Source organism: Pelophylax lessonae (assembly GCF_965119305.1).
Source record: "Pelophylax lessonae genome assembly, chromosome: 1".
In the NCBI taxonomy this organism is placed as follows: domain Eukaryota; kingdom Metazoa; phylum Chordata; class Amphibia; order Anura; family Ranidae; genus Pelophylax; species Pelophylax lessonae.
Window position 1 is genome coordinate 184,144,838 of NC_138768.1, and position 12,467 is coordinate 184,157,304.

General features: G+C 38.7%; 1 protein-coding gene across 1 annotated transcript in view; it reads left to right on the forward strand.

Moving 5' to 3' along the window:
• Positions 1 to 10,804, forward strand: part of KCNN2 (potassium calcium-activated channel subfamily N member 2) — a 287,144-nt gene extending 276,340 nt beyond the window's left edge. Inside the window, exons 7-8 of the mRNA XM_082243717.1 lie at positions 1,175 to 1,244; positions 9,897 to 10,804. Of these exons, the coding sequence (XP_082099843.1) occupies positions 1,175 to 1,244; positions 9,897 to 10,184 (358 nt within the window). The 3' untranslated portion in view covers positions 10,185 to 10,804. The remainder of the gene's footprint in view (positions 1 to 1,174; positions 1,245 to 9,896) is intronic.
• The last annotated feature ends 1,663 nt before the right edge of the window (positions 10,805 to 12,467 follow it).

The following is a 12,467-nucleotide window of genomic DNA, read 5'->3' on the forward strand; positions in this document are numbered from 1 at the left end:
CCGTTTTTCGTCCGATCCGTTTTTTTGACGGATGAAAAATAGGTCATTCATACGTTCAAAAAAACGGACATTGACGTAAGCGGATGAAAACAGATGTTAACTGATGATCATCCGTTGTCATCTGTTTTTACATAGAGAGACATTGATGTCCGTTTTTCACCTGTCAACGGATGGATGAAAAACGGACAAACGGACAGCATGTGTGAAAGGGGCCTTACTCTGATTAAAAAGTGTTTCTTTAATTATAGATATATATATCTGTATCGATATAGATAGACATCTATATAGATATCTATCTATATACTGTGCATATATTTATTTATTTGTGATTTAGCACAATATCATGTTTTATATGTTTGCATTTAAGGGAGTAATTTAGTGTTATGATTTTATTTGTGATATTTATGTAGATAGGGTAAGATTATAATTTCACATTATTTGATTTCTTTCTTAAGGATTATACTATGAGTGCTGCATGTTTGATATTTGTTTAAACCCTGCAGAGTACCCAACATGTACTGAATAGTGGATAGGTATGCTAAGTAAGGATTGTACCAGTACTAGCTGTTTAAAAGGCTGGCTATATTAAATAAAAATGGCACAGAGGTCATTATGGAAACTGCAGAAAAATATGAAGTTAGTTTGCTTTAAACAAAATAAACTGGCTGACCTTACATTGATCTTATTTGCCAAAAATAATATCGTTTTTAGCTGCTGGTCAAGTAAAAGTTTGAATTTAGTGAAATCTCTCACTTATCACTGTATTTTCATCAGGTATCAACACACCTAACCCAATCCATCTCAAACTAAAAAGGCCTAATACTGTATCAGCACACGCAGATACTGGGAATAACACGCTAATGTCTTCCCTGCACTGCAGCTGTTTTTCCAGTGTCTGTTTGTCATGATACTTTGCTGCTTCTCTATTCCATGGAGTATAGTTTATTCTTTTATTATGTAATCAGTTAGAACCATGATGACTCTGGGGGCATCACACTTCCTTGCTTTCTGCTTTGCTGTGTTGAAGAAGCATGCATTTCATTCTATAGACACATAACTAAACTGATCAGTCAAACTTCTCAAGGCATCTCTCATACCCTATGATCTGCTGATGCATGCTAACTTGAGTTTTTATGGTTATGTAAAAAATACTTATGCTACTCTCCTTTCGCAGGTTACGAAGTGTTAAAATGGAACAGAGGAAGTTGAATGATCAAGCTAACACCTTAGTGGATTTAGCAAAGGTGAGTAGAAACCGTGGAAGAGGTTTTAAGTGGTTGTAAACCTCAGACAAGAAATATAAACAAAACATATCCTTCTATAGTGTGTACTTGCCTTAATTAAGAGCACTAAGTGCCATTTCTGTCTGATGCTTCATTCCACTGCTATCTGCATGAGTCACTTCTGACAGGTTTACCTGACACCAAGAGAAAACTGGTGACAGGGGAGGGACCTCCAGCTAATTGACAGCCTCAGCTCTGTTCCTGTGTGAAGGAGGATGTGTCCCTTCCCTCCAATCAGCTCTCAGAGCTCTTCTCAATGTGCTCGGCAGAGTGTAACTTCAGCTCTCTGCCCACCTTTTCTGACAGCTCAGGCAAGCTTTCTAAATCCTGCATATTGAATGGATGTAGAGAAGAGAAGACTACAGTTAAGCAGGTACAACTTTTGTAAGAGAATTTGTTTCATCTCCGAGTTACTTCACTGGGTATATGTAATAGTTTACAACCACTTTAAGGTTCTAACAGCTCTTCCATGTCTATCTAATTACCATTGCTCTTTTAGCTTGGAGTACCCAGGTTTTCGAGCTGAGATGTTCTTTTCTATGTATTGCAACGTTAACCCTACTCCATGTGTTATTTATATTGCAATTTTGTTCTACAGTGGGGACTCCCCCCCCCCCCCCCTTATGTTCTGTTTGATGTTCACTGTTCTTTTACTTTTTTTTTGCAATTTCAAATATATATATTTGTCTGTAATTACCATTGCTCCCATTAAATTATTAAGAAAGAATATTTTTTGCATTTAATATCACTAAAATCTCCTCTTAATTAATAGCACTTCCTTGTTTTTCTAGCAAACAGCACCACCGGGTCTTTCTAATTAACATTACTTATTTTTCCTTCTCATAATTCTGCCTATTCTTCTAAATAAAATTATTTTTTTTTATTGTAACTCACAGCACTCATATGTTCTTCTAACTAACAGCACTTACATGTGTAAATAATGTCATTTCCATTTTCATTTCCTTCTAATTCACAGTTCTCCTATATCACTCCAACTAACAGCTCTCTGACATCCTTCTAACAGCATTCCCATGTTCTTTTGACTAGCAGCATTACCATGTCCTTCTAACTAACAGCACTTCCATGTATTTCTAGCATCACACCTAAGTAAGAGCACTCCTATGCCCATCTATCTAACAGCACACCCATGTCATTTGACTAACAGCATTCCTATGCCCATCTAAATAACAGCATTCCCATGTCTATCCAACTAACAGCACTGCCATATCCTTCTAACTAACAGCATCCCATCTCCATCTAACTACCAGCGTTCCCATGTCAATCCAACTAACAGCACTCCCATGTCTATCTAACTAACAGCACTGCCATACCCTTCTATCTAACAGCATCCCATGTCCATCTAACTACCTGCGTTCCCATGTCTATCCACCTAACAGCATTCCCGTGTCTATCCAACTAACAGCACTGCCATATCCTTCTAACTAACAGCATCCCATGTCCATCTAACTACCAGCGTTCCCATTTCTATCCAACTAACAGCATTCCCATGTCTATCCAACTAACAGCACTGCCATATCCTTCTAACTAACAGCATCCCATGTCCATCTAACTACCAGCGTTCCCATTTCTATCCAACTAACAGCATTCCCATGTCTATCCAACTAACAGCACTGCCATATCCTTCTAACTAACAGCATCCCATGTCCATCTAACTACCAGCATTCCCATGTTCATCCAACTAACAGAATTCCCATGTCTATCCAACTAAAAGCATTGCCATATCCTTCTAACTAACAGCATCGCATGTCCATCTAACTACCAGCATTCCCATGTCCATCCAACTAACAGCTCTGGCATATCCTTCTAACAGCATCCCATGTCCATCTAACCACCAGCGTTCCCATGTCCATCCAACTAACAGCATTCCCATTTCTATCCAACTAACAGCACTGCCATACCCTTTTAACTAACAGCATCCCATGTCCATCTAACTACCAGCATTCCCATGTCCATCCAACTAACAGAATTCCCATGTCCATCCAACTAACAGAATTCCCATGTCTATCCAACTAACAGCACTGCCATATCCTTCTAACTAACAGCCTATCTAGTTACCAGCACACCCATATCCACCTAACTAACAGCGCAACCATCTCTGCTTAACTAGCATCACTCCAATGCACTTCCAGTTAATATCACTTCTATGTCCTTGTCGCTCAAAAAGAAGCAGGAGTGTATTTTGTACAGCAGAGTCACATGTTTTGTGATTTGCATAGAGTGCTGCACGATTTATCACATGACAATGGTGGCAAAATCGTGGTGCGATTGGGTTGCTATTAAGAAGAGTGCTGAACATTTGATATTTGCTTAAACACTGGTGATTACACAACAGGTATTCCTATGTCATTTTAACTAACAGCAGTCCATCATCCTTTTAACAGCACTCTCATGTTCTTTTGACTTACAGCATTACCATGTCCTTCTAACAGTACTTCCATGTCTTTCTAACAGCACACCAATGTCCTTCTAAGTAAGATCACTCCTATGCCCATCTATCTAACAGCACACCCATGTCACTTGACTAACATCATTCCTACGCCCATCTAAATAACAGCATTCCCATGTCTATCTAACTAACAGCACTGCCATATCCTTATAAATAAAAGCATTTCATGTAAAATCAGAGGTTTTAGTTGCATACCCTTGCAAATACATGTGGAAGCCATGCTGTCAAGTTACCTCTGATAAGTGTGGTCCCTAAAGCTAGGTACACACAATAAGCTTTTTTTTCTTCAACCCAGTGGGCTGAACGGAAAAAAACTGAGAGGTCGCCGTACTAACACTACCGATGTTAGTGTGGCGAACTCCCTGCTGTGCTATTGTGTTGTGGATTTCCCCCAAACCAGAACACACCGATCATCGCTCGCAGCCATTGGTTGTGAGGGCTGATAGATGCTGGTTTTCCAGCATGCTCATTTGTCAGAAGCCAGTTGTGAGACCAACTTCTGTTGGACAAGGAACTCCACACACAGGCCAAATATTGGCCTGTTTCTGTTGAAGCAGCCATTACCGGTCGATATGCGGCCTATGTGTACCAGCCTTAGCTCTAAACTATCTTAGTTTTCCAACTCTGGGGCATATATAGCAATGTACAAACAGAGAACAGGCTTACTTGAAGGCAGCTCTTTCCTTCTTAACCTCATATGACCTTCACCCAGAACAACAAAGGTCCTGCCCAGCCATCATTTAACAATAGGCTGGGCGTGACCTTTGTCGTTCTCGGTGGACATCGAATGCTGCAGCGCATTCTGTCACTGGCTGTGTCCACCGGACCAATCACAGCAGGTCACATGACAATTATAAGCAATAAATGATTTTGATGCATGCCATTTATTGTGTACAATTGTGTTTTTAGCTGTGATTGGTCACAGTGTTCACATGGTAAAGGCAGGGTCAATCACACTGGTATAGGCAATCATAATGTATAAAAAAGAAAAAAAATCCTGACCACTTCCCCAGAGTAGGACAATGGTACTATGGTAACACTGTATTGCTCTGGTTACAGTGTGTAAAAAAAAAATTGCAAAACAAAATAAAAAATTGTAATAAATGTGAATTTTTTTTTCATATACTGTCTCCAGTCAATGTCCCTGAACAACACCACCCTGGTTATATGATGACGCCATACTGTTAACAGTATCTAAAAAATAAAATTGTGAATTTATATATATCTTTTTTTACATTTCCTAATTTTACAAAAAATTGTCACAAAAAATTAGAACTTCAAAAAACTTGCCATGTCTCTTACTAAATAGCTTGGACAATCTACTTTCCAAAAATGGGTAATTTGGGGGATATTTGTACTGTCGTGGTGGTTTGGGGCCTCAGTACATCAGTATTGATCAATTTTCAGAAATATATACCATAGTTTGAGGACTCTTTAACCTTACTACAATGTACACGGATTTGGGTTATTTTCACCAAAGAAATGGAGCAGAGTACAGTTTGGTCTAAATTTATGAAGAAACATTATTTGCCTGCATAAATCTTATAACAGAAACAAACAAAAAAGCAATACATAAATAACCCAGTGGTTAATAAATACCACCAAAAGAAAGCTCTATTTGTGTGAACAAAAAATTATAAAAAATTCATATGGGTACAGTGTTGCTGACTTCACAATTTTCATTCAAAGCGCGACAGCGCTGAAAGCTGGAAATTGGCTTGGGCAGGAAGGGGGTGAAAGTGCCCGGTATTGAAGTGGATAAAGGTACAGCAACAACTATCTAACATTATTGCCATGCTAAATAACAGTTCTCACATGTCCTTCTAACAGCACTCAGGCATATTTTTTAACAGCACCCCTATGTCCTTCTGACTAAAGCACTCACATATCCTTCTTTCTAACATCACTTCCATGCCCTTATAGCACTTTCATGTTCTTCTAATGAACAGCACTCCTGTTTTGGTCCCTCTGTACCTTAACATTACAAAAGGCCTATTTATTTAAACATCACAATCTTAAAGTACAAAATGTAATGCCTGCCTTGAATCTCCTCACAACCGTAAGCATTGTAGGCCCAGAATTTTGTGCTGTATAGCTCACAGGGACCTATATTAAAGGGGTTTTAAAGTCAGAAGGTTTTTCTATTTTAATGCATTCGATACATTAAGATAAAAAGCCTTCTGTGTGCAGCAGCTCCCCTAACACTTACCTGAGGTCTCCCTCTGTCCAGCAATGTCCAGGAATGTCTCAGCCGTCCGAGATTCTCCCTCCTGATTGGCTGAGACACAGCAGCGCCAATCAGGAGAGAGAGGGGTGGGGCTGGGACAAGGCTCCATGTCTAAATGAACACAGGGAGCTGTGACTCGGCTCGGGTGTCCCCATAGCAAGCTGCTTGCTGTGGGGGCACTCAGCAGGAGGGAGGGACCAGAAGAGTTACCGAGAAGAGACGGATCTGAGCTGCTCTGTGCAAATCCACTGCAACATAGCACGTAAGTATAACATTTTTGCTATTTTTATAGGAAAAAAGGAGACTTTACAATCACTTTAAGTAAAGTCTATTTTAAAGTGTTTTTGTCAACGTATTTGATCAGCTATTTAAATAATTTATGAGGGCCATTTTAGGAGCTGTCTTTATTGTATATTCTTTTTTTTTTTTTTTTTTTTTTTTAGAACAGTTCAAATTGTTGTTTTAAAAGGACAAACTAGTTAACATTATCAAGGTATGCAAACATGATCTGTTTTTAAAATCAAACCAGTGTTAATAAAAATTAGTTGGTGACTGTTAATGCTAACCAGGGGACATCTGCTCAGTTCACTAAAACAATATTAATAGGTTTGAGAAGACCTCTGAATAGACCAGATGTGTGCAGACATCCAGTAAAGCTTTTAGTACACAACAATGGTGGCAGGTGCATCAATAATTTCTTTCTGATGACTAGGAGTGCACTACGTAGACTGATCCTAATGACCTGAACACCAGCTTTCCACAAGCTGGAAACGGTACAGAGTTTAATGACCTGGCTGCTTCTCAAAAGTCAACAAAAATCATAGACATTAATAGTGTGAACCAGTTTAGGGTAAATATTTAAGCTTAGCTTGTATGCATTCAACAACACATGGGGTTATCCATTCTACCCACATGTGTACACACTTGTGAATAATGTACACTGTAATTTTTGTGCAGTGAATGTGAAGGATTTTACGTTGTTGTGTTAATATTAATTGCCATTTTACTAGAGGTTCATGTACCTTCAAAAGTCATAAAGTGTTAAAGCCTATCTAAACCCTAGAACAAATATTTATATACTGCAGTTTATCAGTCCAAAATAGCAGTGACTGCATTCGATTTTTTTTCTTTTGGCTTTTTTTTTCACTTGGCGATTCTGCCAATAACACAAAGGCTCTTCAGGGATGACAACCCATATTTAGAGCACTGTATCTATGGAGGAGCAGTTTTTTCACTGTTGTCTGCTATTCTTATTTGGACAGCATACACAACCACTTCTGTTCATCTCTGTACAGAGTACATGATTTCTGACTGGTTTAAAAAAGGTATATCTTAATGGTACAGTACAGGACACAGAAGTTGATTTTTAGAGCATGTGTTATATCTTGCTACATTCAGATGAGTGCACACTGGCAAAATCTTTGGTGGGAACCACCATACAGTGTACCTATATAACCCTACCCACTACAGGAGGCTCCAGTTTTTTGCTAGTTTCCCTAGGTGCTGGGCCCTTTCTTCTATTCAAAAAACGATTTTTTTTCTTCTTTTCACCAGTTTTCATTCTTTTTTGACTGACACTTCTATCAAGATCTGACTGCTTATCACCTTATGGCTCACTAATAGTTTCCGCATAGGTTCCCTTGATATACATCTTGGAAACTGTACCCGGACACTGTTACAGAAGGCCTATAATGGTTGCTTCAGGCACTGGATCTTGTCTTCCATACTCATGTTGGCATGTAAGTCAACTAGTGAGTTACAAATTCTGGATGTCTTGTTTTTGTGTCAACTAGTGAGTTAGTATCAGGGTACTCTACAGCTCCAGGGCTGTAGCCTATTCCCATTGACCCTATCCTCAGTACCCACTTTATGTGCTTGTTTCCCTCCACATGCGGGGTTGTAGGTACCTCGATATTTGTCTGCCCGTCTCACAAAACATATTAGATTATGTGACAGCTCCACAAACTCTTGCCTAGAGATCTCTTAGCATCTCGAATCCCCATATATTGGTCAGTGAGGCAATCTTAAAATTGGATGCCATTCCTTCCAGAGGCATGCAGATCACTTCCCTCCTAACTTTGTGTGAAGTAGTTCTCACCTGGTGTGTTGATAGAGAACCTGATCCTTCCTCATTCTGCAACTTCTTCTGTTGAGCATGAAAGATGCCTAGCCCTTGGTACCTAGCAGGTCTTGTTTGGACCTTGCATATCCCCTGGAAAAGATTTTGGGTCCTTGTCCTTGTGCACTCTCTTTTTCAAGAAGTTTCTCTTCTTCATCTCCCTTGCAACTTTCTGTGCCCCTGTGGGATCTTCCTGAGATATTCTTGCCAATGCAGAGCCCTCCCCTTGTGATAAAAGTGGCTAATCCCTTATTAAAGGGCCTCAGCAAGAATGGGATATTCTTCTCTCTGTTACCCTAAGAACTTTTCCCTTCCCCTCCTAACACCTATGCTAACTAGCCTGTGTAAGAAAGATGTATATACAATACTTCCCTATTTTCAGGCCACTCTGGTCCTGTCATGGGATCTCCCTTGTGTCAGATAGCAGCAGCTGCCCGAGAGAGCATTCTGACAACAGCTAGTAAAGCCTGGAGTGGTGGTTTCATCCATAGGCTTCAGTGGCCCATTCATTGTCAGCATTCTCTTTTCTCTTTGGAATCTGTGCTGGCTGGTGCAAGGAATATGTGACAGAGGGGCCTGAAAATAGGTAAGTTAATACATCTTTCTTACACAGGTTAGTTAACATAGTTGTTACCGGGGGATGGGGGGAAGTTTTAAGGCTAGTTAGGCTTAAGCTGGAATTCCACTACAACAGCATTACTCCTGCTTTTGCTCTCCCAGTGTTCTACCTGGGATCCCATTCCTTTTATTGTGAACAAAGTATCCTGGAAACCTGTCCTTCTTTCTTAGGGGTATTTTTGTCAACTTCAGTGGGAAAATGTCAAAAACTTACCATACGTCTTATGGATGGGGTCAGGATCATTATTTATGGCTTCCTACCATGTCAACTGACCCCTCTTTCATTTCTCACAGGGCGGTCCTCTATGGCAGTGGTCCTCAACTCCGGTCCTCAGGGCCCACTAACAGGCCAGATTTTAAGTATTACCTTGGGGAGATGCAGACTAGAGTACTGCAATCACTGAGCAGCAAACGATATCACCTGTGATGTATTTCAGTTATCTTGCAAACCTGGCCTGTTAGTGGGCCCTGAGGACCAGGGTTGAGGACCACTGCTCTATGGGATTCCTCCTTTCTCTTCCACCCAGATGGGTAATTAATTTACTTTTCTTTAGGGCTTTTGTCCTCAAATGAAGTCCCTCTATCCCTGTCTGCACCAATTCCCCATAGAGGTTGGGGTTCTTGGGTTCTTTACAGCATCTAGCATCAGTCCTTCTCAAGAGTCACAGGGCCACAGCCTGTTCTTCTATTCACATTTTTAAAATAGTTTCTTGATAGTTGGTTGTTTGAGGTCCCGCTGATCCCTGCTTTGGCTAAAAACGTCTTCTGCTAACATCTCTTGCAGTCTGTTGACCCTTCTTTTTCTTCCTGTGGGCTTGTTGCTGCAATTGTTGCTGTTTTGTGTTCTACCCCTTGATTTTTTGCTTGGTGATGTCCCATGGTCTTGGAATCAACACCTGTGCCCTGTACTGTACTCCAAGATATGGAATTTACAGGTACAGTATGTTAAAATTCCTACATTTTCTCTTCTTCCAGAAAAGGTACTCAGCTGTAAAAAAAAAAAAAATTAAAAAGTATGCTGCATCTTAGTGCATGTAATAGCTTATAAGCTGTAATATATATTTTCGTTTTCAGGTTTAGATATACTTTAAGTTTGCTCTATGTATTGTGTCAGGTAATAGCTTTCAGACACTACACACAATGATATAAAAAAATTGTAATTTTTTTCCCTTTTCCTCCCAGACTCAAAACATTATGTATGACATGATCTCGGATCTAAATGAAAGAAGTGAAGACTTTGAGAAGAGGATTGTTGTCTTAGAGACGAAGCTAGAGACATTAATTGGTAGCATTCAAGCTCTCCCTGGACTGATTAGTCAGACAATAAGCCAACAACAAAGGGACTTGATCGAAGCTCAGCTGCAAAATTATGACAAGCATGTTGCGTATAGCATCGAGCGATCACGGTCTGTGTCAAGAAGGCGGCGGTCTTCATCCACAGCACCTCCAACTTCATCGGAAAGTAGCTAGAAGGAAATAAGTTAACCAAAAAACAATAAAAAAGACTTTTTTGCCATCATATGGTCAATATTTTAGCTTTTATTGTAAAGCCCTATGGTTCTAATCAGTGTTATCTGGGTTCTGATATCAGAATCTTGGAAACCTGAACACAAAGTTTTAGGCCAAATAGACTGAGAACTATCTTTTATTTCTCTCAGATGCACAGTGAATGCACCTATCATTGCTATATAGATTGTTTCTCCTGTTTCACTTTTTATTCATGCACTTCAAAGAAACTTTACTACTAATATATAGTATAATAAAATTTTAATTTCTGAACATAATTGTATGGTCACTTCTGTTCATACAATGGGTTCTGCTTACATTAGGCAAGTTTATTGAAAATAACTGAGTGATATGTACCAATGTGATTTTTATAAAATTATTTAGTTGTTAATTTAAAAATGAAAAATGGGTTATATTCACAAATCCTCTGACTTTGCATCTAGAGATGCCCAAAAAAGTCTGTGTTTAGCACTTACAGTTCCAGTGTGTGAAATTGTCCATTGCAGAGATAACTGATATGCCTGTCAGTGCAAACCTTGGTCACTATTAGATACACATAGAAAGTTGTACAGCTCTGATCAAAGTGTCATCAACTACTTTATGGCCAGCTTGGGCAATTTCATACACCTTGAGCCAAAGGTACTAAATGTAAAATGGCCTCACAGCTTCCAGACGTAGTTGTCCCAGGTCTTGTGAGTATGTACCCTTATTAAAACAGCCACCAGGTCTTGGTTATTTTTTTAATTATACATATAGAACAGATATAATATATGCATAAATATATAATATTAACATGAGACTTTGCCTTAAGAATTATAGCATAGTTACCAGTTGTAGATTTATCCAGGCTCGAATAAAAGCTTATGTTTTTCAACTTTTTTCTTTCTTTTATTCCTTTTTTAATAAAGTTGATATGTTGGCTATTGCCTTTCTATCTAATTTTGTCTTTGTTCCTCTGTATCGTATTTAACAGTAAGTGATGTGCTATTAAGCTTACCAACAAAAGACCTTTCATGTAATATTCAAATCTCAGGCTGTAGTCTAATGCTGGGCTCTTCACCTTATTCTCTGTCATGTGAACACATCCCCCACTGTCCTTGAACTTGTACACACTCAATAAGAAAATGAAAGTTTACATCAAAGGGGTTCATTTTCGAAAGGCAAATAGATTGTTCGCTTTGCAAGGACATTTTTAGCCCTTAGCTTGAAGGGAAGGGAAGCTCTGACTTCCTTCATTCAAACACGTACAACCAAAAAAGCATTTTTTTTTTCCTTGATTGCGTTATTCTTTGCAAAATATATTTTTCCCCACACTCACAAAGCTAAGAATTCCCTTGCAAAGTGAACAACCTATTTGGCTTTTGGTAAATCAACTACAAAGTCTACAAAGATATTGAGCTTGTTTACCTTTAATATCCAAGAACCTCACAACTTGTTGAATGTAAAGAACTTTTTTTGCAATTTGTGCCCCATTTTAAAAGGTTTTACTTTACTTTAAAGAGACATTTTCTCTTTTTTGGTGTTTCTGAAATTATTAGTAAAGGAAATTATTTCTTAGATGTCACCAAACAAGTTTTGCTTTTGGAAAATGAATCCTGGTGACAGCTATTTTTCACTAGGACAGATAAAGATGTGAATCTCCACAGTGGGGTGGCACAGCAGTAGAACCCTGAAAGGGGTTCTAGCCTTTCCATGCTCTAGCCATATTAAAAATATGAAACTTGGGCTTTAGATACACTTTAAATTACAAAGAGAGGAGTGTAAAAAAAAAGAAAAAACTGTATTGAGGAAAATATGTAAGCTGCCATTGCTGTGCACCTTCCAAAATGCTTTCTTTACCTGGCTGTTTCTGTCTTCAGTATATACTGAGTAAAACACAGATACTAAGAAACTGCCCTGGACATCTGATCTGCAAAGCTGTTGGGATTCAGAAAATATTTAAACAATTTGATTAACATGTCAAAAAAGGACTCACAGCGCAAATCGGAATATATAAAGTGACTGGTGCCCAAAATTCTTGTGTTGGTGGGTGAAAACTGTGCAATATTGCAAATAAATATACGAATAGTAAATTAATAAATTAAATAATTCATCCTAATCTGAATCATATAATGCTGTGAAATCAAGTGCAAATACATATGCGTGATAGAAGGCAAATCAATATACCACACAATGGTGCATAAATAATTTAAATATGAATAAATAAATAAATAAAGTTCCAAAAAAGTTGACGAAATTTCCGGCTTA